The 25,329-nt window shown below is 42.7% G+C and overlaps 1 protein-coding gene across 4 annotated transcripts; it reads left to right on the forward strand.

The window, feature by feature from the left end:
- Positions 1-335: 335 nt before the first annotated feature.
- Positions 336-24,971, forward strand: LOC309339561 (visual pigment-like receptor peropsin). 4 transcript variants are annotated; one of them, XM_081857696.1, is made up of 9 exons: positions 336-380; positions 1,281-1,372; positions 3,189-3,249; positions 7,150-7,258; positions 11,177-11,382; positions 20,079-20,178; positions 20,993-21,097; positions 22,308-22,531; positions 23,078-24,971. In XM_081857696.1, exons 2-9 carry the CDS (start codon positions 1,350-1,352, stop codon positions 23,519-23,521), a joined length of 1,272 nt encoding a protein of 423 aa, XP_081713822.1. In that variant the 5' UTR covers positions 336-380; positions 1,281-1,349; the 3' UTR covers positions 23,522-24,971. The 4 variants fall into 4 exon arrangements, with proteins under 4 accessions (XP_081713822.1, XP_081713821.1, XP_081713823.1 ...); XM_081857695.1 differs by lacking the exons at positions 336-380; positions 1,281-1,372; positions 3,189-3,249 and having other exon boundaries at positions 5,006-7,258; XM_081857697.1 differs by lacking the exons at positions 336-380; positions 1,281-1,372; positions 3,189-3,249 and having other exon boundaries at positions 7,153-7,258; positions 9,649-11,382.
- Positions 24,972-25,329: the final 358 nt, after the last annotated feature.

A 25,329-nucleotide genomic window follows, 5' to 3' on the forward strand; every position in this document is an offset into this window, starting at 1 on the left:
GCTTCCCCCCGGACTTGGGCGGCGGCTGAGCAAGCGCAAAGCCAGCCGCCCGCCCTCCGTCTGGGGGGCTGCCGGGAGCCCCGAGCTCGGCGCCTTCCAGAGGCGCGGCCTGCCTGTCAGCCGGCGGTCCCCGCCCACTGCCCTTCCCAGGCTGGCTGGGTGGGAAGGAGGGGGACGCGAGGGAGGGCCGGTGCTTGGCCGGTTGCTGCTCGTTTCGGCGGGGGCTCCCCCTCGGACAAGGAGTGCTGCCTCCGCTCGGGGGCTGCTCCAGGGCTGATGTTGCCGGGCTGAGAGAAGCACGCCTGAGGGGTTCTTGTAAGGGAGCCCCCCCCCCACCGGCAGGGTCTTCATCATCTTCTTTGGCGATCCCTCGTAGCCGAGTAAGATTGTCTTCCGTAAACATGGTTTTAATAGTGAGTCCGTAAGGCCAGTTCTAGATCCACACGTCCTTCCACAGTGGGGACATAGGTTTCTGGGCGGGAGTTAATCATGGTGAGGGTTTGCCGAGCGCGCCTTCCTCTTAGCGCGTTTCTCCCTTGCATCCTGAGTTTGAGTGTCTTCAAAGCCCATGACACCTTCTGTAAAGGCTGGTCTCCAACTGGAGCACTTGCAGGCCAGTGTTTCCCAGTTGTCGGTGTTTATACTACATTTTTTTAGATTCGCCTTGAGATAGTATTTGAACCTCTTTTGTTAACCACCAGCATTATGCTTTCCATTTTTATATTTGGAATAGAGTAGTTGCTTTGGTGTGTTTTTTTACTTTTTTATTTAAAATTAAAACAAAACATATTATCCAGAAACATATCATCCTTATTTTTTTCCCATTTTTCCTCCCTCCCCCCACACTCCCACACAAAACCCACCCACCCCCACCCCCCAGTTCCAGTCTTTGATTTCTTTAAGAATGCTGTTTTCTGCATGTTACACATGTTACACAGATCCTCAAACTATTTAGCTGATTATCATCAATAAAAAAGTTTGCGAATGTTTATTCAAAGCCTGCCAAGGAGTCCAGTTCGCTTTGTTGCGTCTTCAAATACTTTGTAAAGGGTTCCCATTCATCTTTAAAGTCACAGTTATCCTTGTCCCATAGCTTATATGTCAGTTTTGCCAGTTCTGCATAGTCCATTAATTTTTCTTGCCATGATGAGTAGTTGCTTTGTAAGATGGTAATCAGGCATCTGAACAACATGACCAGTCCAATGAAGTTGATGTTGAACAATCACTGGTGATCTTTGCTTCATCCTGTACACTGACATTAGTTCACCTTTCTTCCCAAGTGATGTGTAAAAATTTTCGGAGACACTGTTGATGGAATCTTTCAAGGAGATGGCTTTTATAAGTGGTCCATGTTTCACAATCATACAGTAAGGTTGGTAGTACAATAGCTTTGTAAGCAATCATTTTGGTTTCCCTGCGAATGTCCCTGTCCTCAAGAGAAAGTTGCACTCGCACACCTCAGGCGATGCTGCATTTCGGCATCAATGTTGGCCCTTGTGGAAAGATAACTGCCCAGGTAGTGATCAACCCTTTCCAATGTTACACCATTGAGTTGGATTTGTGGCACTGCAGAGGGGTTGTTTCGTAACGCCACCAGGCAAGGCTGTTTTACCCCATGGGCGCAAGGTGCCTACAGGGAAGAAGGTGCAGGGTGGAGCTGCTCCATGAGGCTTCCTGAGGTAGGAAGGTGCAGGGCTGTCTTCCAAGGCAGAGGCAGTCGCCTGTGGAGCTTGCTTTTAAATCTCTGCAGCCAAGTCAAGCTTTGATCTCGCCCTCCATCATCATCATCATCATCATCATCATGATCATCATCATTACCAGCACCACTGTACCTCTCCTGCTGCTAAAGAAGCTTTGACCAGAAGCCCACTCACTGGATGATTGCTTTCTTTGTTGTAAGGCTGGGCAGATCAAAATGCAGGCTAAGAGGGCAGCTTTTCTAATGCCGGTTTTCTCATAATAGAATCAGAATTGTAGAGTTGGAAGGGACTTAAAGGGTCATCTCTTCCAACCCCATGCAATGCAGGAATCACAAAAGCATCCATGAGAGATGTCCCACCCAGCCTCATACAAACCACTTGGCCCAAAGTAGTTCTCCAATCCAGAAGTATTGGAGCTGGTCAGTGAGGGTGGATCCACACAGGAGTTTTAAAGTGTGATATGCAGCTCCCAGGGACACGGGTGGCGCTGCGGGTTAAACCACAGAGCCTAGGGTTCAAATCCCCGCAACAGGGTGAGCTCCAGTTGCTCGGTCCCTGAACTCCTCCTGCCAACCTAGCAGTTCAAAAGCACGTCAAAGTGCAAGTGGATAAATAGGTACCGCTCCAGTGGGAAGGTAAACAGGGTTTCTGTGAGCTGCTCTGGTTCACCAGAAGCAGCTTAGTCATGCTGGCCACATGACCTGGAAACTGTATGCCGGCTCCCTCTGCCAATAAAGCGAGATGGGCGCCGCAAACCCAGAGTCGGTCACGACTGGACCTAATGGTCAGGGGTCCCTTTACATTTACCTATGCAGCTCCCACCCCTTTAACCACATGCCTGTTAAGATACATGGTGCTTGTTCTTCTGTAACTCTGTACCCCTGTATATTTGAGTCTTGTTTTTATGTAGTTGGATCTGGGCCTTGGAAATTGTTTGTTTCTTTGTTTGTTTTTGGATCAAGCAGTTTATTAATTTTCTAAATGAATAATAGTTTTCACAGAAAAAAATAATCACATCCTTGTTTAACAGTAAAAAGGCCTAATGTGTCAATTTCCAGCACTTTTCAACTGTGGCCATTTTTATTAGAAGGGATTGACATTTGGCTTATATGGTGTTTGTTACCCTTTGGCGGTGTTTATTCAAAACCTTTTTGTCTTTGGGGGAAGACTTCTTATTGTGAGCACAATGAAGAAACTGTACAAGTCTGGTTGCACCCAGAGAGAGAGAGAGAGAGAGAGAGAGAGAGAGTCTAATTTAGGAACCAAGCAGGATTTGGGAAAGGGAACTTACAATCAGAGGACTGCATAAAATGCTACAAGACTCTAGAGGGCACTCTGATCTAAAGGATAAATTGAAGGGGCTAGAACTGTAGAGTTGGAAGGGGCCACGAGGGTAATCTAGTCCCTTCTCCAAGTGTGCAACTCTTCTTTAAGGTACACATGGTTTTCCAAATGAAATGCGATTTTCTGTTATTCTGTTCCATTCAGAAGTTCACAAACCATTTCTGATGTTAGCACAAGAAGTCTACTCATACAGTTTATCAAAAATGTGAGTAAACGTTCGTTGTTGTTTCTAAGTCTGAAAATATTCCCCATGTCCTATTGCTATGTTGACATTGTTAAAACAAGTTAAGCTTATATTCATTTGTTGTTGGTTTTTCTCTTTCTGTCCTTCCCACAGAAGAGGATTTGTGCTGGTAAGGAAGGCTAGAAATAAACCCTAGGTTGCCCATGAATGCCGGGATGGGGACAGGCAGCAAATGCAGCCCTGGTCAAAACCTCAACAGTGAACGGGAAAGGTGATCAAAATACTCACTGGCCATGATTGTTACAATGGCAGTTGGCTTTGAAAGGTGCAGAAGGCTGCCATGATGCCACGTGTCCCCCCCCCTTAACTTGTTGGTAGTGCTGCCAAACTAGTCAAAACTGTGTTCATGTGTGACTCAAAGAACATTTCAGATGCTTGGAACCAAATGTTTCTGCCTGCAGGTATATGGGCATCACTGCTCCCTGCCTTCAATAACCTGTCTATACCAAAGCCTAAAGGAACATCATGGCTCATAGCAACATATCCCAGTATGAGGGGGGGGGGATTTTCCAGTGAATAATTTAGCTTGTTGAACAAGATTATTAGTGTCTTTCTAATTACTAAAAGGTTAATGGCTTCAGTACTTCAGTATTAGTCGTGTACCTTTCGGAGTAAAAGCTCTCGCATACAAAGGCTGCACTATTGGTTTGGTTATAAAATGTTATATTTGCTTTATATTGGCAGAAAGCTGGTTGCTTCAAATTGCCAGCCAGTATGATGTGCCAAAAATGGAGTTTCTACACAAAATACTTATATCCTGTCTGTGACATAACGGTGCATCTATTGAGCTGTGATGAAATAATGCCTTGTGATGAAATTCATATTCTTTACCACATGGCCTAAATGCCTGCGTTCCATAAACAATTCTTTTGGCGAGCACACAAAAGAACCAGGGGCAACCCAATGCTAAGCCAAACCTCAGTTTGCTTTCCCAGAAACTGCACTGCTGATTCCTTTCCCATCGTGTTGGAAGGGGGGGGGGAGAGGTGGATGCCCAAAAGTTGGAGGTAATTTTTCCAAAATACAAATATTAAGGGCTATTCATGTAGCTTGTTCAACAAGGGAACTATGTTGTTATGTAACTTGAGGGTGCTTAGTATTTCAATCTCTTTTACAAAACACCAAAATGTCTAATTTTGGTGGTACAGTGGTACCTTGGGTTAAGAACTTAATTTGTTCCGGAGGTCTATTCTTAACCTGAAACTGTTCTTAAGCTGAAGCACCACTTTAGCTAATGGGGCCTCCTGCTGCCGCCGTGCCGCCGGAGCAAGATTTCTGTTCTCATCCTGAAGCAAAGTTCTTAACCCAAGGTACTATTTCTGGGTTAGCGGAGTCTGTAACCTGAAGCATATGTAACCTGAAGCGTATGTAATCAGAGGTACCACTGTATAATGTGACATATCCACAATGGCAGCTTAACCTTGAGGCTGCTTATCCTGCACAAGTAAAAACTAAAAAAAGACAAATTATTTTAAAGAAAGTTAAATTTGCAACTGTACAGTACCAGAGACAGACAATTAAGTAAATTACTCCCCCCACAGACAGGATAGAATCTTAAACCTACTTTATTCTTGAAACAAAATTTTAAAAAGTCCTTCCAGTAGCACCTTAGAGACCAACTAAGTTTATTATTGGTATCAGCTTTTGTGTGCATGCAAAGCTCATACCAATAACAAACTTAGTTGGTCTCTAAGGTGCTACTGGAAGGATTTTTTTTAAAAAAAATTATTTTGTTTTAACTACGGCAGACCAACACGGCTACCTACCTGTAACTAGAACTACTTCATTCTGTACAGCACTGCCTCAGCTTTGAGGAGAAAGAAAACGGCCACAACCCAGACTGGGAATTATAGCCCCCAAAGTTGCCCAAAGAAGCAGCTGCAGCTAGGGATAGCTGAGGAAGGTATGATGATGTCCCTTCCCTCACACAGAAGCTAGGAGGTGGGGCAGATGGTTGCCCTCATAGACCTGGCCCTGAGAGCTTCCCACGAATATTTTATAGCAAAAAGAATGGCACCCCCACAGATCTATGGGGGCAGCCATGTTTATTGCTATATACTGTGTGTGCAGGTGACAGGATCAGAAAGGTATTCTTTTTGTTGTTGTTTAGTCGTGTCCAACTCTTCGTGACCCCATGGACCAGAGCATGCCAGGCACTCCTGTCTTCCACTGCCTCCCGCAGTTTGGTCAAACTCATGTTGGTAGCTTCAAGAACATTGTCCAACCATCTTGTCCTATGTCGTCCCCTTCTCCTTGTGCCCTTATATCTTTCCCAACATTCTTTTTAGTGCTGGACAAATACTTGCTACCCAAATCTGCAGGGTCATGCATTCCTCTGCTTCCCCTGCAACTTTAGGATGGGGGTGTTGTTTTCTGCTCCTTTTGGATGGGCAGTGCAAATTGGCAATAACTTTTTTTTTGAAGAATGGGGAGGGCTGTGTTTGCCTTATTTGAGTGTGCAAAGTGGCTGCGGGAGTCTTTATTTTTATTTAAACACTGTGCAGGTAAAAATCTTACGCATGCTCACAGCAGCACCTAGCTCTCCAGGCAGGCTTCTAGCTCAGCAGCACCCCCAGGGATGCCCATGTGACAATGTGTCCCCCCCCCCCATGAAATAATTATCCAAACATAATTTGCACCCTACCCTTTTTGAAGGCATATTTGGTTACCCCACCCCTCAAATGGTTGGGTGAAAAGGTTTTGCAATGCGCTTGTTAATCCCCACCCTCTAAAATGTACAGAAACAAGGAATAATTTCATGGTTTTCTAAGATAAATTTTCCTTTCATGAACACCAATCTGTTGTTATATGAACTCGTTTGTGGAAGTCTTGGATAAAATATTATGTTATATTAGTAGTAAAAGTACTGTATACCTGAAGGAGCGTCTGCACCTCCATCGTTCAGCCTGAACACTGTGGTCCAGCTCCCAGGGCATTCTGGCAGTTCTCTCACTGAGAGAAGTGAAGTTATAGGGAACCAGGCAGAGAGCCTTCTCAGCAGTGGCACCCTTCTTGTGGAATGCCCTCCCATCAGATGTCAAGGATTTGGATTCTGAACGCCTTGGTACTCAGACGTTTTGGCTCCCGAACACCACAAACCAGGAAGTGAGTGTTCTGGTTTGCAAATGTTCTTTGGAACCTGAATGTCCGATGGGACTTCCGCAGCTTCTGATTGGCTGCAGGAGCTTTCTGCAGAAGCCATGCTTTGGTTTCTGAACGTTTTGGAAGTCGAACGGGCTTCCGGAATGGATTCCGTTTGACTTCCAAGGTATGACTGTACAACCTTTAGAAGACATCTGAAGGCAGTCCTGTATTGGAAAGGTTTTAATGTTCGATGTTATATTATGTTTTTATACATGCTGGAAGCTACCCAGGTGGCTGGGGTATTATTGTTGCTGTTGTTATGATGATGAAATTCCTTCAGAACAATTTATGGCTATGTGTCTCTGCACATAATGAATGTGGGCACCTTGTGTTTTCATATTGTAAGCCTGATTTTTACCTACTACATATTTTTTCTCAAGCTGACCTCCATTTTTTGATGCCACAGTTTTACATGGTGAAGTGACCATCTGCCTACTTTAGCCCCAGGTAAATGACAAAGCGCCAGGGTCTTTGTCTAGTCACAGATTGGTGATCACCAGTATTAATAGATAGGATTAGCAAATGCAAGCAGGCCAGCAGGCTGTAAAGCTGCTACTTGTCTCCTTAGATTCCCCTCTGCCTTATCAGTCTCGGGGCTCCATAGAAAGAGAGCGGTCAGAGGTTTCAGGACGGCAGAGGTCGGTTTCTTTCTCTTTGCATCAGGACCTAGGGAAAGGGCAAGTTCTGGGTCAGAAACTACAGAAAATGTCTTTTCAGAGTTCCCCTCAGGCACCATGGAGAAACAACAATATCTCCTTTTTGAACAAAGACGCTCCTGTCTCAGAACAAGGAGAGAAGATCATTGGCTTCTATCTACTGGCTCTGGGTATGTATATGGATTTATGGATTAAGCATGCCTGCAAAATTCACAGGGACTTCTGTTGAGCCTAATTAGTTGCAGCTCTTATTGAAACAGAACAGTGGTGCATTTTTACTAAAGAAAACATTGAAACATTTGGAAGCGGGAAGACAATATTGTTAAGTCCAGGTAAGATGAAATACTGGACTCTAACTGGATTAGCTCCCATTCATTTCAAATGGAATTAAAATGGCTTGAGTCCAAATACTTGGGGTTAACCAGCCTACATATAATCCAAGCTGCTCCTCTACTAAAGTGCAGTTGAAGATTCTTTGGCAAAGAAATAAAACGGATGGGAGAAGAATCATGTGCAGAAATAGATGACCTCATATTATCCTAGCGAAATACTGCTGTCACTTATTTACTGTTCCAATACTCTACACCTCTTGCTAACTAAAAGATGTATTTGCTTTGCATGCTGAAAATAATTCAGATTATTAAAGTTTGTGTGTGGTGTATGTAGCTGATAATTTCCAGTGTGATTACTGTGTTAGTCTGTTGCAGCAAATATAAAAATATTGTGGAACAATAAAAGACTAATAAATTATGCCATTTGCCCTATTAAATTTGTAAGACTTTAAGCTGTTTCTGCATTCAAAAAAGTAATCTACACTGTGTAACATTTACTGTTACAAGCATTATTAAACTGTAGACATTTGAGTAAAGAAGTTTGAACATACTGGCACTGCTGTGCTTACTTAATAATAAAACAGCAGTGCTGCATTCCCCCCCCCCCCCGCCCCCCTTTAAGATACTGACCCTGTAATATAACAAGCTGGTGAATAGCTGAGGCCTATCATAGGAATATCACTGTTCTTATAGACCCAATATTTTAGAGAGTCCTAGTGTCAAGATTTTAAACATTTTAAATAAGCGAGACACTATCAAGAGTAAGAATCTTCTTAATTCTTAATTTTTAATGCATTCAATATTCCGAAGTTGCTAGATAACGTTCTACATTGGTATTAGTGAACTAAATATGTGTTTTCTAAGGCAATGGTCAAAATTATTGATGCAGTTTCTCCTACAATTTTAACATGGGAGGACAGCTGGTTGAATTGTTCTTTTCTTTTCTACTTTTTCTTTTTTTTCTTTAGCTGATTAGAACTTTGTTTTACACATGAATACAATAATTCAAAACTGAAGTGTTTCTTTTCTATTATAGGAGTGCTTTGTTAAAATAAATTCACACAGAGAATGTGAATACCCATTTGCCCTAACCCAGAGCGTTCCAAACCTTTCATGTTGGTGACACACTTTTTAGACATACATCATTTCATGACACAGTATTTCAGTTTTACTAGCAAAGTGGAGGTTAAACTAACCCCTTTCCAGCCCTGGAAGGAAGACGGGGAGCTTTTGCATGACAGACATACACACTGCAACTGACACACGAAAGTGTCGGGGCAAACAGTTTGGAATGCTGTCTCCTAACCTCACCTCTCACCTGTGTTTAGCAGAAGGAGCACCTTCAACACACAATGTAGTGTGTTGTAAACCATCCAAGATGTTGGCCTTACTATGGTAGGAATGGATCAATCTGTCAACTTCAGTTTCTCCCAGTTTCACATTTTTCTACTCTTCAGTTCTCCCTATCTCTGCATCAGTTTGTGAAATTAAATTTTAAAAGTCCTCATGAGACCTGATCAGCATTTCACTGCAGATTTCTCCCAATATTCACCTCATGTATACAATTTTGCCCAATACATTTCTGTATGCAATATGTATAATGCATTTTTGTAAACTGTTTTCACTAATATATACATTTTATGCACATTTCCCCAATATGTGCATTTTTGAAAACATTTTTTGATCAGAGAACACCATTGCCAGATTCAGAAAGGTACGAGTTTGAAATACATTTGTGTAAACCATTTGGAGGTTTTGATGATTAAGTGGTATATAAATCCTGTTAAATAGATAAATAAGAAGATTCTAATGCATCCCTGACAGAATTTTATAGGAGATGCTCCCTAATGTTTAATCGCCACTGACAACCACCTCTTAGTTTAAAACCTTTTTTTTTTTTGTCCTTGTAATCATCAGCTGCTAAGTAATTAGGGCTTTAAGTGTCATTAGTGCACTATGTTTGTTTAAAAGTGCTTAATTGTTGTTCTAGCATATAACCAGTACTTACTGAAGTAACAGTGTTCCTTGATTTGTCTTAACTGGAGTTTGGGCAGTTTGCTTGTCTTACGTTGCACAACCGCAGTCTTCATCTTCTTCAGTCTGGATGGGCATGTGGAAAACATAATGAACTAGAAAGTCATAAAAAATGAACACAAAATTAAACCTGAAAGTCTGTATTTGCTGATTGTTTGAATATGTGCCACTTCCTCTTTAAACAAAAAACAAAGCAGAATTGTGGAGAAAGAAGAGAAAACCAGACATATGATAGAGGGCTAGACAAATTCATGGAGGATAAAGCTATCAGATACAGATATCAGCCACAATGACTATCTTTGCCCTGCAGCTTTGGAGGCAGTATGGCTTTGAATTCCACTTTCTGGGAATCCCAAGTGGGGAGAGCGCTCTTGTGCTCAGGTCCTGCTTATGGGCTTCTCAAAGGCATCTTGTTGGCCACAGTAAGACCAGGATGCTGGACTAAATGGGCCTTTGGTCTGATCATACCAGGCTTTCCTTGTGTTCTTAAAATTATCTTCAGATATACTCAAGGATGCCCAATTCAAAAAAGGAAAGGAAAATGGTTACATGTCCAGTGGGTTGAAAGCCTCTTGATAAACAGATGGTCTCCATCCGCAGAATGACGTTGTAGAGTAAGGGTGGGGAACCTCCAGCCTGGGTGCAGGATGCAGCCCTCCAGTCCTCCTCATCCAGCCCTTCCTTGTCCATGCCACAGTCCTCACTGGCCCAGCTCTGTGCCCTCTTGAGTGCTTCTCCCTGGCTGGAATGGGTCTTTGATCTGCAATGAGGCCTCTTTGCTTGCCTTGCTGGAAAAAGATGCACATGGAAACTGTCTTTTTCACGGCTAGAATGTAGCCCACTGTACAAAGGTAAGAGCCCTTTCCATGGCTCATGCACTTTTGCTTCTGATCTGCCCCACTATGAGCTCTCCCTCCTCTGATCTCTCCCACCAACGTGGCCTCCAAAGGCTTCTGTATGATGGAATCTGGCACTCAGATGAACAAAGGTCCCTCAACCCTGTGGTGAAACTTTCTAAATCCTACCTTTGCCAAGTCTCTTTGACCCTTCAATCAATGCTTTTTGAAGAAACTACTTTTGCTAGTATGACCATCTTATCCACCAATCTACCACTATTATTTCCCCATGTCTGTGAAGAAGTTACATGCATTTATTTTAATGGTATGCTCCTATCTCCTCTATAGGGTTTCCTGGGCAGGGGCATCCCAGACCTTGATTTCAGGGCCAAATCTGAAGCCTGAGGGCATGTCCCTGGTGATCTCATTAAGCATGACACAATCCTAACCATTATCTACTGAGAACTAAGTCCTATGATGTTCAATGGGCTATTAGTAAGGCTTGACTATGGATCCTTTACAAACTTATTGTCAATTGCTCTTGAACAGCTGGCTTTAACAATGCAATTGGCCATTGGTACTGCATGCATTTAATTTCCTTCTGACCTCACTGTCCTCTCCAACATGTATGCTATTATACAGTTTGTTACTTTTTAAGGTACCACAACATATTCCTGCATGTTCATTAAAAAGCAAATAAAAGACATTTAAGAGGAACACACAGTCCCATTTCTCACTTATGTTCAGCTGATTGCAGCACTACAAGGTTCCAGTGTAGAAGCCGCGATAATTATAATGTTGTGTGTTCGTGCTGTGAAGTGTTTCCTACTTGACAAGGACTGCTTTTTGCAGCTTTTCATTCTGAGCATTTCCTTTTATTTTCCAGGTTGGATGTCTTGGTTTGGGAACAGCATTGTAATTTTTGTACTCTATAGACAGCGGGCTACCCTTCAGCCCACGGACTACTTGACATTTAACCTAGCTGTATCTGATGCCAGTGTGTCTGTCTTTGGTTATTCCCGCGGGATCATTGAAATCTTCAACGTATTCAGAGACGATGGATTTCTGATCACATCCATATGGACTTGTCAGGTAAGAACTAAATTTCTGTGGCTCGGCCAGTCATGAAACATAAATATCATATATAATCCATGGCCTAGTACAGACACAATTCTGGCAATACATTCCCTCCTCACCTCTCCAGAGCAAATTCAACCACCTTTCTTCCCTTGTCACTTTAATCATGGATTAGTGTTACATCTGCACCAATGCTAACCACATCCTGCATCTTATTCATTAATTGGAAGCTGGTTTACAAACCCTGGTTAAGTGGTTAGGGCAGATATAATCCCATACCAGTGCTGCACAAGTTGTGAATCACTAAACCGAATACATTTCACCAACTACATACAAGTATCCAGTAAACTTCCCATTTATTTTTTTCTCCCTGATGTGCAATACAAAAAACAGGAGGAGGGGTCATCTTGGCAGGTTGTGATATGTGTCGGTGAGGCTCTGTTGGGTGCACTCTGTGCTAAATCAAGATCAATGCAGGAAAAAGAGGGGTGGATTTACTCCAGCATTTACAAGTGCTTCCTTTGGTGGAAAAAAAAGTTGGAACTGTTCCAGCTAAATAAATAAATAAAATTTAAAAGGTGCAATGAAAAATCATTGACATCTCTGCTCAAAGCTTGGGAGACCAGCGGGAGATAATGCAACTTTTGGATATCCAGATGACACTGATGTTCAGTGGGCTACTGCAGTACCTGAACATTGGCCTTCAATTTTCAGTTATAGGTAGCATGTAATCTTTTTTCCCCCATGGAAAAGTTGTCAGTTGGCTGCAATCCTGTGCACAGTTAGGCTATAGGCCTGCACACAGTTAGGTAGCTTATATCCCACTGATCCCAAATCAGATCAAATCAATCAATCAATCAATCAATCAATCAAATATCCAGTAAGATGTAGGCAATTGTATTGAGTGCAGGTTTGCACTCTCTTTTGTAACTGAGCTGAATTCGGGATTACATTTTCCTTTGGATTATTCATTTTATAGTCAACTTCTGGCTCCATTTTGCCTGTAAAAACTGAGGGATAGCGTTTCTGAGACCATTTAGCAGGTAATGGAAATCCAAATTGGGCCACATTTTGGGCAGAGATGCTGAAACAAATGCCCCTTTATTCAATCTTCATGCAAAAATGTTAGTCAAGTGACTGCGTAAATATTTTATTAAAACAAATGCATGTCCATAACAGTGCTTTAAACAGAACATATGAGGAACGTTGTCCATTTTTAAATTATAGAAGGAATGTTTTTGCCAACATTTCTTAAAAGTGTAGCATGAGTTAATTGCCACCTAATTTGTTGAGAGGTATGCCAGATATATCAGGTGACAGAAAAATTATGTCTTTCTGCTGTCAGTGTTTGTTTGGCTGTCATTTTGACTAGAACTCTGGCTTCACAAAACAAACTTTTGCCAACAACAACATTCCATTTTTAATTATTTTTCTAACCTGCAAAGAGGAAACTAAAATTGTGTTAACAGACTTCAGAACGTGCAGTCACAGTATGCCATCAGATTTCCATGAAATGACCAATACTGAAATCATTGGTAATATTTTGAAGGAAAATAAACCACACCAGAATTTACAATTTGGCTTTACATGTATAGAAACATATTTTTGCCCTTAATTTAAAATACCTAATACTTGATGTGTGTGATACTTGGCTAACAAACTTTATATACATAGGAGTGAAATTCATTTGTTCAGTGGTTTGGGAAGAGTTCCTAAGCATTCATTTCATCAGACCTTCATGTAAACGAGATTGCTAATTGTGTTTGAAAACTTTAATATAAGAAGATGTTGCTGAGGGTGAGGTGAAACATGAATAGTAAGTTTTTGACGATCAAGGGTTGAATAAGTGATTCTACACAATAGAATGGTACACAATAGTGAACCATAAACACCCAATGTAGGCTGGGAAACAGGATGGTGAGCTTAATAATAATAATAATAATAATAATAATAATAATAATAAATCCCTGATAGATCAGCCCAATGGCCTACTTTCGTACCCTGTTTCCATGGTGGAAAACCAGATGCCTATGGGTAGCCTTCAATCTGGACATGAGAGCAATAGCTCTCTCACACTGCTATCCCCCAGCAACTGGTATCCTGGAGGCAGCGTGTTGCCATCATGAATAGTGGCCATGGATCGCCTTCTTATTCTCTATGAATTCGTCTACTTTTCTTCTAGAGCCATCTAAGTCGATGGCTGTCACCACATACTGTGGTAGCAAATTCCATCGTTTAATAATGAGGTATGAAGAACTTCGCTGGGTTCAGATGTTATGACGAATAAAAACTTCTCTCTAGCCACACCATGCATAATTCATTTCTGTACACGTCTAATTTTATACATCTCTATCACGTGTGTCCTTCCACCTTACTTTCTGAGCTAAAAGTCTCTAAGCAATGTAATCTTTTCCAACAGGGGAGTTGCTCCAGGCCCCTGATCATCCTGGCTGCACCTTTCCATATCTACAATAATCCTTTTTGAGATGTGATCACTGGAACTGTACCCATTCTTCAAGTGTTGTCACATCACAGATTTGTATGAAGGCATTACAATATTGGCAGTTTTATTTTTCCAAGCCCATTCCTGATGATTCCTACCATGTAATTTGCCAGTTTCATAGCTGTCACAGACTATATTTTCACTGAGAGAGCCACAGCTATCCAAAGTTCTCTGGTCAGTTACCGCTTAGTGATTTTTGCTGCAATGTGCACCTCTTTATCTCTTAGTTCCATTGAACCACCATTGCCATTTTATTGCCCATATATATCTAGTTTGGAGAAATCCTTTCAAAGCTCTTTGTAACCCTGTTTTTTGTTTTGTTTTACAAACCCTGAATAATTTAATGCCACCTGCAAACTTGCCACCTCACTGCTCACTGCCTTTGGTCTGATCTAGGAGGGCTCTTCTTAGGGCACCCTGACAGGATCTGGCTGGAGAGGCCAGGGCCATCTCCAGAAAATCTAAGGTCCCATTAAACTCAGTGAGGAAATTACTTCTGAGTAAACCTGCACAGGATTAGGCTGCATGGCTAAATATTCCTTCAAAATGGGAACAGATTCTCTATTAGTACTGAGTTCAGAATATAGAGCTGGAAAGGATTCTGTCTGGTACAGAATAGAGGAAGCACCTACAGGTAGAGTGCTTCTGAGTATGTTCAGTGTTTTCCCCCCAAAAAGGAAATCAGCTGGTGCTTTGAAAATGGATCTCACTAATGGAATTATTTAAAATAGCAGTGTTAAGACATGCAATAGAAAGAGGCCTGTGGCGACAATAAATGAAAAGGGGAAAAAAAAAGATTTAGGGAATAGTGGGGCCTTAAAATCCACCTACATCTGCACTGGATTGTGGCCTAATTTGTTTACTGCGGCAGGAACGCTCATGATTCAATACATTCTGTACACCTTAACTACTGTACAGTGAACAGCAAGGAACACCGACTAACATGCACATGGATTTACAAACTGCTGTTCCAGCAACAAGCATCGAGGATTAAATTCCGTCTGGGCCAATATAATTCTAGCCAGTTGGCAGCCCAAGAGAGATGGGGAAGATAGGAAGGGAGCCAGGACCATCTGCTGTAGCCAGAGGACTAGGAATACATGCGAACATTTGAGGTTTTAAAAGGCTCTTAAGATCACCAAAGAGGATCAGACAGGAGGGCCAGGAGCTCTAGTGTGCAGTACAAGGTTTGTTTCTGCTGCAGTTAGTTAACCGTTGTGGGTTGCTATGTTTTGCATTTAGGGGTTGTGGGTTTTTAGTGGAATTTTATGCATTGTTTTTGCCTTGTTTGACAGTGGCGTAGCGTGGGGGGTGCAGGGGGGGCCGGCCGCACCGGGCGCAACATCTGGGGGTTAGGGTTAGGGGGTGCAAATCCACGGGTTAGGGGGCGCAAATCCACGGGTTAGGGGGCGCAAATTACTTGCCTTGCCCCGGGTGCTGACAACCCACGCTACACCACTGTTGTTTGATTCTTCTGCAAACTGCTCTGTGGTTTGTGCAAAAGACGATATACAAATCAACTAAATAAATATAAACCCAGGAGAATAAAAAGGTCTTCATTTGGTGCTGAAAAGACGTTGGATAAAGTTCCAGATGAGTCTCCATGGGGCGGCTATTCCATAGCCGAGGTGCTACCACCAAGAAGTCCTTTTCCTTAGTCACTACTCACTTCACTTGGAGGGGAACATAGACCACAGCCTCTAAGGAGAGCATGCATATATAAGAGAAGGTAATCATGTAGGTTCCAAGAAATTAAGGACTCTGTAACCTTTAGACGAGCACTTTAAGTTGAAACCATGGACAGACTGGGGGCCTATGGAGCTGAAAAAACATTGGCAGTGAAAGACAAAGTCCTAGTTAACAGTATTGTAGCCTACATTGAACCACCTGCAGTTTCTAGACTTTTTTAAAAAAAGAAAGGCAACACCGCCCACAATGCATTGCTGTAGTCTAAATACCAGAGCATGGGTAACTGTGGCCAGGCTTTCTCTATCCTGCTGGATGGTTGCAGCTGGTTTATCTGCCGAAGTTGATAGAAGTACTCTATTTATCTCCTCAGTCCACCCTGCTAGCAAGCGTCAAAACTGACTCAGCGGTCCTCCAGAAACAGTTCATTCCCTGGACGTGCTTAACCTTTTGCCTTGGCAGAGGCTGCCGACATGGATTAATTAGTCATGTCAGCTGCAAGGGAACTGACTGAAACTCAGACTGACTTTTAAAAAATCCCCCGAAGCATCAAAATGCACACAGACTACAATCCTAAATGCTCATACTAGGGAGCAGCCTCACATCATATTGTGGGAGTTACATCTGAGTAAGCAACATGTTTTAGAGTTGCATTCACAGCGATGTTGGTATTCCACGTATGTCTCATCTGGCGAGTCTTCTCATATCGTGAGTTACCAAAACACATTTGTTCATGAAAGTAGTGTTCCGTGAGCAGCGTTTGGGATTCTGGTGGACCATATCACTGTCAGCATCGCCCTTGAGCCAGTGCAGCAACTGGACTCATGCACTTCAACCCCGACTGGGCTAGGCGAGCTGGGTAGCACTGCCAGAGACCACCTTTCTCACAGGAACAGGTCACAGTGCTGTGGACTCACAGCTTAGAGCTGAGAGCACCGGATTCACTGTCTCAATAATACAGTCGTTGCGCAGCAGAGCTTTGCAGAGTCTTGCAGAGTATAAACCACTCGGAGAGCAGCTCTGTAGAATATCTTCCTTTTATTCTATAACTACAACTATGATACAAAACTATATACAGAGCTGAATATTCTAAGCATAAATCAATGCTATACTGAGAGTCTGCAGCTGCTCTTAGCAGCAACCTTATCTCTAGACACGATCTCTAACACTCTCTCTCTCTCCGATACACTGACTGACTAATTGACTCACTCACTGACAGACTCACTGACTAACTTATGTGGTGCTGGAGCTGAATAAGTAGAAAGCAGAACATTGCCCCTCCTCTCTGTAGAATCAGCAGGCTCCTCAGGAGATTCTTGGATATGGGAGGGGTGAAATCTCCTCAATCACTCCTAATAGAGAACTCAGTCAGTGAGCGGCAACAGGACTATTGCCAAAAAGGAGCCACTGGGAAACAAGAGGGAAGTATCATTGATTGGCATCCATATGTCCTGGGAGACCATGGAGGATGCACCTTTGGAGGTGAAGTCAAACTTTTGGAATGTTACAGCACCTGCTGTGGCTGTAGAGACTGATACAGGAGAGACATGTTTTGTTGCAGCTGGGGCAGAGGTAGTGTCTGGTTGTGCTCCTGCAGATGCATCATGGTGTTTCTTCTCTCTGCGCCTCTCCCAGTGGCCATTCCTCCTCTGGTCACTGTTATGGATACATGACCTGACTGTCAGTCTCCAGGCAGTTGTCTGCAAGCGATTCCCACACAGCAGGGTTGATGTTACCAGGCTCATGTCGCATTTGCAGGCATCTTTGTAGCACAGAGTTGGTCTGCCAGTGGGCCTCATGCCTGAAGCCAGCTCCTCATAGAGCACATTCCACATGGTTGAAGATCTTCATTGAAAGATTTCCAAAAGTACAAATTTCAAATTAAAGCTGCTTTTTTTAATTATTATTATCATGAATTATGTAGGTTCACCTTCAAATGCATCAGTTTTCTCCTCCATGCCTCCCTATAACTCAGGATAACACTGCATGGATGGGACAAAGAGTCTGACCCCTGGATAAATAATAATCAGTTTTTAAAGTGCCACAGGAACATTTGTTGGTATTGCTACAGCAGCCTAACCCAGATACCCCTCTGGAAATTGTTAAATGGAATGGGCGTTGAGAATTAGGTTCTCAGACTTAATTAAGTAGTAGCTGAAGCACAGGTATTCCTGGGGATTCATGCCTATATATAGTTCATTATTCCTGACATTTGTATAAGATGGAAATAAATAACAACCAAACCATAGAACTGACAGCCCTTAAGAGCATTAACAGATAAAGCAGGTGGTAAAAGTGCTGAGGAGACACGCTGTGTAAGCTCACCTCAGCATCCTGGTTAATTAACAATGGAGTCTCTTTAAAATAAACTCAGAGAGCAAACCCAAAAGCTGAAAGGGTGGAGAGAGCTTTTTCCCTACTAATATTTCCTGTTGTCTACTACTGTATAGGAAAGATGGTTGTGGGGGGAGATTCCCTCCCCAAAAATCTGCTTTACGAATTCTGATGTTGTCAATCTTAGAATATTTGCTGCTATGTGACTACCATGCCTGAATCTTTCAGTGTCTGAAGGACCTGGATGTATAGTTGCCAGTCATACTGGAAAGGTATGGCTAGAGGTATGTTGGGAGATCTTCAAAAGCTGCCCAAAAGTCAATAGAGATAGGAATTCCTGTGGGTTGATTCCTTCACCTCCTGATAAAATGATATCTGCAGGAGCCCACCCCGGGTTGACCGGGTATTTAAGGGGTGAGGTGATGTGTCCTGATCTCAAAAGGTTTATACACTGACTAGTAGGAGCCCTCTGGGATTTCAGATAGGAGTGTGTCCTCTAAAAGGCAAGGGCTTCCTATGGTTATCAACTTTTAGGAAGAAGTGTTCCTGTGTATTAAACCTTTGCTGAGCATACAGGAATTTAGCAAGTGAAGCTTTTCTCACCCCTTATATCCATACCAGAAAAAGCTTCATCTATATTTCTGTGTGCCAGGCTTTCGTTACGTGCACCAGAGTTGGGAGAATAAATGAATTTGCTGTCTGAAGCTGGAGTCCCCAAAAACTTATATTCTGTACTTAGCAGCTCAGCCCCGTACATGTTTACCAGGAAGTAATTGCTTTTGAGTTAAACGGGAATTGCCCTCAAGCAAAGGCACATTGAGATAGGGTACTCTGGGCATGTTGCAGTTTATAATATGGGACTCTTCCTTGTGTTCATGTCTTAGCACGCAGACAATCTGTGAACAAAAATTTGTTACTCTCTAAATTGCTGACAACAGAATTGATGTAATTGTGGGATGGGAAGCAAAACTGACAATCTGCTAATATTTTCTAATTGGTAAGAAGAGCTGACAGAGTCAATACTGAGATTGGCTAAACATCCTTGATGTTTAGTAAAGTTGTCAGACTTAATTTGCCAGTTTAGATGCCTGAGTGGTTATGTTATTCCACACTTACTGAAGTGTGGAATAACATAACCACTCAGGCATCTAAACTGGCAAATTGGTAACTTCTCAAAAAGTAACTTCTCAAAAGTCCAACAAATAATATTCCAGTCACCAATGTAGGTTGTGGGTGTAATGTTTGAATAGTCCCAATTTGTTAATGGAATATTATTTGTAGGATTTTTGAGCAGTTATTGTATGTATGGAAGAAGAGAACTACACAGACCAAATAAGTAAATAAACTAGCCAAATAAGCTAAATGAGTTTTGGGCTTATGCTCTCCAACAAGTGACAGTTCTTAGAGAAGACCTTAATGCAAGGGCAGGATAGTATGGGAGAAGGCAGGGCATGCAGGGCTCTATTTAGAACCTTAAAGGTAGGCAGCAGCACTTTGAAGTGTGACCTGAAGTGAATGGGCAGTCATTGAAATACTCTAAGAAGTTCTATAATTACCCACGTGACAGAATTCTGGCAGCCAAATTCTCAACTAAATTCTGAAACTTCTGAGTTATCTTTATGAGCAGCTCCACGTATACAGTTGTCCAACATTGGCAGACAAGTGTGGATCATTGTAGCTAAGATATTTTAGCAGGTGAATCGTTACCTGGCATAGGGAGTTTCAGCTGCTCGATTTCTGCTTAGTTCTTTTGGCTACAGTCCATCCAAAGTTAAGCGCTTTGCAAGCCCCACTGACTTAACTGAGCCTCTTCCACTGAAATCAATGGCATACTTCGATTGACTGCTTCATACTCTTTCTCTGTACCGAATGTTAAATGTACTTTTATTCTTCATTTTGCGTTTCAGTAATTCAGGAGCTTAGGAGTGTGTGTCTAAAGCATGTGTTTGCTTGTTCTTTTAATGTACTCCTCAACCACATGATTTATCCCTGGTTTTCAGATACCTACATGTTCACTGATCATATGGATGATAACTCTCCCTGACATTCAATATTTCACTGATATCTAAGATGCTTGTATGCCCTAAAGAACATATGAGCTCACTGGCACCATCCCAATATTTGTTATTGCTCCTGGCATTCTGAAACTTAGATGTGGGAACAACCCTATTACTATTTGTTTTTCCAGGTTGATGGATTTCTGACACTGCTGTTTGGTCTTGCTAGCATTAACACACTCACAGTGATTAGTGTGACTCGCTATATAAAAGGATGCCATCCAGACAGAGGTAAGGTATTTTGGACAACACAAAATTATTAAGGCTTGATATCCTGTCTCACAGGTATTCCTTTCTTACAATAGGCCAAACTTGCCCTAATTTAAATGTTTTTAAAAGAAAACTGGGTTATTCCCTTCACCCTGATTCTAGAGAATCTCTTATAGACACATTGTTCTAATTTGAGTGTAACAATAAACCATGGTTTATCATTAAGGTAGCAAGCTGCAGTGAATCTTAAACTTGTGCACACACACTTACCATTTTCTCCTTTAGCAGGGCCAGGAGAATTTCAGAAGTTTTTTGCTTCCACTCAAGACTAATCACAGTTAAGCCTAGTGTCCAAACCTGGACAAAATGCAATTAGTCTTCACTATAGTTTATGAAGCTTTCTTGTTTCAATTGACCATTGTTAAGATTAACCACAGTTTAGGGTTCTGGCAACACTGCTAATCTGTGGCTCATTGAGAGCCAGTGTGGTGTAGTGGTTAAGAGCGGTAGTCTCATAATCTGGGGAACCGGGTTCGCGAATCCGCTCCTCCTGCTGGGTGACCTTGGGCTAGTCACACTTCTCTGAAGTCTCTCAGCCCCACTCACCTCACAGAGTGTTTGTTGTGGGGGAGGAAGGGAAAGGAGAACGTTAGCCGCTTTGAGACTCCTTCCAACCTAAGGGCTGCAATCCCAATAGTTCCATCAAAGGTAGGGAATCTACAAGGATTCCTGGTCGCACAAATGTACCAGTGCCATTTTTCTTTATTATGACTGTGTGCCTTAAGTGTACAATAGCAAAATGAGTTAAGCACCAATCTTCTGCTGTGTATTTCAGGGCATTGTATCAACAATAGCAACATCAATGTGGCTCTTTTTCTTATATGGATAGCAGCTTTCTTCTGGTCAGTAGCTCCAGTCCTGGGATGGGGCAGTTACACAGGTAATTAATTTCTCTCTAGGAGAAGGTCTTTGTGGGAATTTCTCTCTAAAGTATTTGTGGGAATCTGGAAACACAACAACCAATATCTACAAGGAGCAATTTAAATCAGGTATTATTTTTACACTATTTTAGTCTAATAGTGCTGAAATCTAGGTCAGTTTTCTAGATCCAAGCATTCTAGATGTAGGCATCACCATTTTACAATTTAGACTGCAACCCTTTATGCACTTTCCTGAGTGTAAGCCCTATTGGCCTTACTTCTGAGTCCAATAGACATATTTGGGATTGCATCACTAATCTCAGTTTTTTAAGTCTTCAAAATCCCAAACTCAGTGGGAACTATTTCAAAGGAACTCCTGTTGGTGGGGGGATCACTTTGTCAGCACTGTCCATAGGAGCACTGTAGCACTACTGTGATTGTGCATCTTTCATGCCTCACCCACTCAAGAAGAAATATCTCCAAAGGAGGCTGGGAAGCTCTTTCCTTGTGCATTTTTACACCCCCACAACAGCGTATGGCTGTTTCGTTATTGCCACTTTTGGTGGTGGTGCAACCAAACCAGTTGCCATTTCTGTGCTAAAAAGGGCAGGTTGCAGGTGGTTGCTTATTAAAGGTAAAAGTAAAGGTACCCCTGACAGTTAAGTCCAGTCGCAGACGACTCTGGGGTTGTGAGCTCATCTCGCTCTATAAGCCGAGGGAGTCAGAGTTTGTCTGCAGATAGTTTTCCGGGTCATGTGGCCAGCATGACTAAACAGCTTCTGGCGAACCAGAGCAGCACATGGAAACGCCGTTTACCTTCCTGCTGGAGCAGTACCCATTTATCTACTTGCACTTTGACGTGCTTTCAAACTGCCAGGTGGGCAGGAGCTGGGACCGAACAACAGGAGCTCACCCTGTCGCGGGGATTCGAACCGCCGACCTTCTGATTGGCAAGCCCTAGGCTCTGTGGTTCAGACCAGAGTGCCACCCGCGTCCCTAAGTAATAAGTGGTTGCTTATTACTCTGGTGGAAAGCTAAACTAAAGTGAAGATTACAGCAATAACTCTGCTGTAATTCTTGGACTTCATTAAGACATTTCAATTTTCTTTTCCACCTGGAATTCTAAAGAGAAATTAATCTTGATGAATTTTAAAACTGGAAAATCGCAGTAAGCTGTATTTTTTAAAAAAAAACACACCGAATGACTAACCAAGTTCTTTTGCTTCCTAGATCGCATGTATGGAACATGTGAAATAGACTGGGCAAAAGCTAACTTCTCAACCATCTACAAGTCTTATATAGTGTCCATTTTCATTTGCTGTTTCTTCCTGCCTGTGTCTGTCATGGTTTTTGCTTACGTCTCCATCATCAATACTGTCAAGTCGAGCCATGCATTAAGCGGAGCAGGTGACCCAACTGATAGACAGAGGAGAATGGAACGAAGCGTCACAAGGGTCAGTCTGGGCTTTTCTTTAGTCTGCATTGGGTGGAGAAACTTTTAAAAGCCATGGGCTACATTTCCTTCAGAGAAGTGGTCAGAGCAGCATACAAGGGGTGGGTGGAATTGAGGCCAGTGGTGGATGGGAGCTAAAGTCAAAAGCGGGACGGACACTCCTTTTCTCTCTCTGCCACCCCCTTCCCTCTCAAACACACATGCACACAGTGTGGCTGAATACAAACCATGCATTTAAAGCACGTGACTTCCCCCAAAAGAATCCTGAAACCATAATTTGTTGAGGGTGCTGGGAAATGCAGCGCTTGTGAGAGGCAAACTAAATTTTCTAATTTAAAACGCATGTAAAGCTTTAAACAACCTTAAAATGTGAGGTAGCTAGGAGGCAGATAATTCTAGAGGATTGAAACCTATTTATTAGGTCTGTGGGCCAATGAGACACTTGGAAATACGATCCAGGTCTCCCAGTTTTCCAGGACCACCTTCTTTACAGGGATCCCTTGGGCAAGAAAGTGGAAACAGGCAAGTCTTGTTTTCTCTCCTCTAGGTCTCCATTGTCATTTGCACAGCCTTTATCACAGCCTGGTCCCCATACGCGGTCATCTCCATGTGGTCCGCCTATGGTTACTCTGTGCCCAGTTTAACCAGCATCCTCGCCAGCCTTTTTGCGAAATCTGCCAGCTTCTACAACCCCATCATCTACTTTGGAATGAGCTCCAAATTCCGGAAGGACATCCTCGTCTTGCTGCACTGTGCCAAAGAGATCAAGGACCCCGTGAAGCTCAAGCGGTTCAAGAACCTCAAGCAGAAACAGGAGAACTCGCCTTCTCAGAGAGAGGAGAAATACGCGCCAGAAGTTCATCCTGCACTGAGTCCTGATTCTGGTGTGGGGAGTCGTTCTAACACCCCGCCCCCTGTCAACAGGGAGGTGTATCTTGGTGCTTTTGATACCCCATCCAACAACCCTGATATCGAATGCGACAGGCTGTGACCCGGCTGTTCAAAATGTGCAGCCGGTGAACACAACCCGTAGGATACTGCTGCCCCAATTTCTTTCACCCCTGCCCTTTCCTCTAGCACTTAACATGACATACCAGCTCAACTTCCAGTGAAGCAGGACACATAAAACCAGCACTAAAAGCATGTGCGGTCATAGGGGAGACTCCTAAAAATTGCTGAGCGACTGATTAAATATAAAGGTGAGCAGCACATCTAGCCTGAGCAGGGATTTGTTTCCCCCTCTGCAGCTGCAAATGAAAGACGTTTTTGTGGGGAAATCCATTCACTGGCATGTAAAAAAAGAAAAACAAAATCGCCAATATTTTCTCCACCTAAATAATATAATTCAGAAGTTATGTATCTTTTGGGCTGGTTTTATTTCTTGCTTAAAATCCTGGCTTTATTCACTTTGCTTGCAGTCTTCACAACAGTGCATTTACTCAGGGGCCGGTCAGGAAATAGCATTGCAATGCTGCTCCACAGTCAGCCACCAGAGGGTGGATAGTCTTTTAACATACTCCCTGTGGGAGACTAAACATTTCAGGTCCCAGGTGCTGCCTACTGGAGAGCAGTTATGAGAACCAAAACCCTTGTTCTTAAGTCTGAAGGCTGCCACTGAGCCACTAGAGCCGAAGTCCTGAGTCCTTAATCGCAGGTGCAGTTAGGTCATTTTAGACTCCGGACTTAACGGTCTTATGGGGGAAAGCCCTCTTTAGATGGTAACATGTATCAATTCACTTACTTCCAACGCTGCCTGCCAACGGGTAAGAGGGGCCTTCCTGTTCCTCTTCTGAATGGGACCCTTGGACTTCTTTCCCCAAAGCCCCACTTTGACAGAACCTCAGGCCACAGGTGAGATGTAATAAACTGCCCTGCACGCCATATTGACGACCCGGTGCTTTTCATGCCTGTTGCTATTGCTACCATGTTTTCCCGCCTGAATTAAGAAGTACAAATGATACCTTTGCCCTGCTAATTGTGGGTAATATGTAGAGGAGGCAGATCGAGGTGAGGAAACAGCGTCCCTCTTTGTCCTCAGAAGCAGCTTCACCTAGCTTTACTGATTTATAATTATATCTATATACCACCACTTCTAAAAAAATATCACAGCAGTTTACAACCATTGTACATAAAACCATATAATATAAACCATTATTCTATTTAAAAAAGACAAATCAAAGATCAGCTAACTACCACAGAAGGATTTTTTCTTAATTGCCAACACCAGCCTCATGGCAAAACCACAACAGATCAAACCAAACCAAGAAATGAGTTTAATATGTAGTAGGCAGGTATACTTCTTTTTTTAAACAAGGCTCCAAAATACATGGGAGTGGGGGAGACTCTTCTGTTAATTGGTGGGAGGCCAGTGACATCCACGGGTTGCCATCCCAGTAAGAATGAGGCTCCTTTATAATCATTTGAGGAATAGCAAGTTATGCAGCTGAGAGATTGGGATTTGTATTGTTTATCTCTCCACTGAAAAGGGGGGTGTTGCTCATGCAGGGGGGAAGAAAATCCCCAGCAAAACCCTAATAGGCATACTTAATTTTTTGTGAAATAAACAGAAATTTCACAGGAGAGGTCTTATATTTATATAAAGGTGCTAAGGCTAAGTAGGAACTGCTGTTGTAGTTAGCAGTAAGTCTGCGGCATACAAATTTGGGGGGATACCTAGGGTCTCTCTATGGTCAGCATTTGAGGGGTTTACTTGCCCTTCTATCAGAGAGCTCTTAAAATGCCAGTGATGAGACCAGGAGCCTGCAGTCATGCGCCATGAAAAGCACACTGCTTCACTAT

This window comes from Podarcis erhardii (genome assembly GCF_964252035.2).
Source record: "Podarcis erhardii genome assembly, chromosome: 3".
Classification (NCBI taxonomy): Eukaryota; Metazoa; Chordata; class Lepidosauria; order Squamata; family Lacertidae; genus Podarcis; species Podarcis erhardii.

Bases quoted from the DNA above. Each gene is read 5' to 3' on its own strand.
- LOC309339561 (XM_081857695.1), top strand. From the start codon at position 6,955: ATGCAAGCAGGCCAGCAGGCTGTAAAGCTGCTACTTGTCTCCTTAGAT. The intron at 21,098-22,307 runs GTAATTAATTTC...TTTGCTTCCTAG, and splicing joins GGGATGGGGCAGTTACACAG to ATCGCATGTATGGAACATGT. The intron at 22,532-23,077 runs GTCAGTCTGGGC...TCTCTCCTCTAG, and splicing joins TGGAACGAAGCGTCACAAGG to GTCTCCATTGTCATTTGCAC.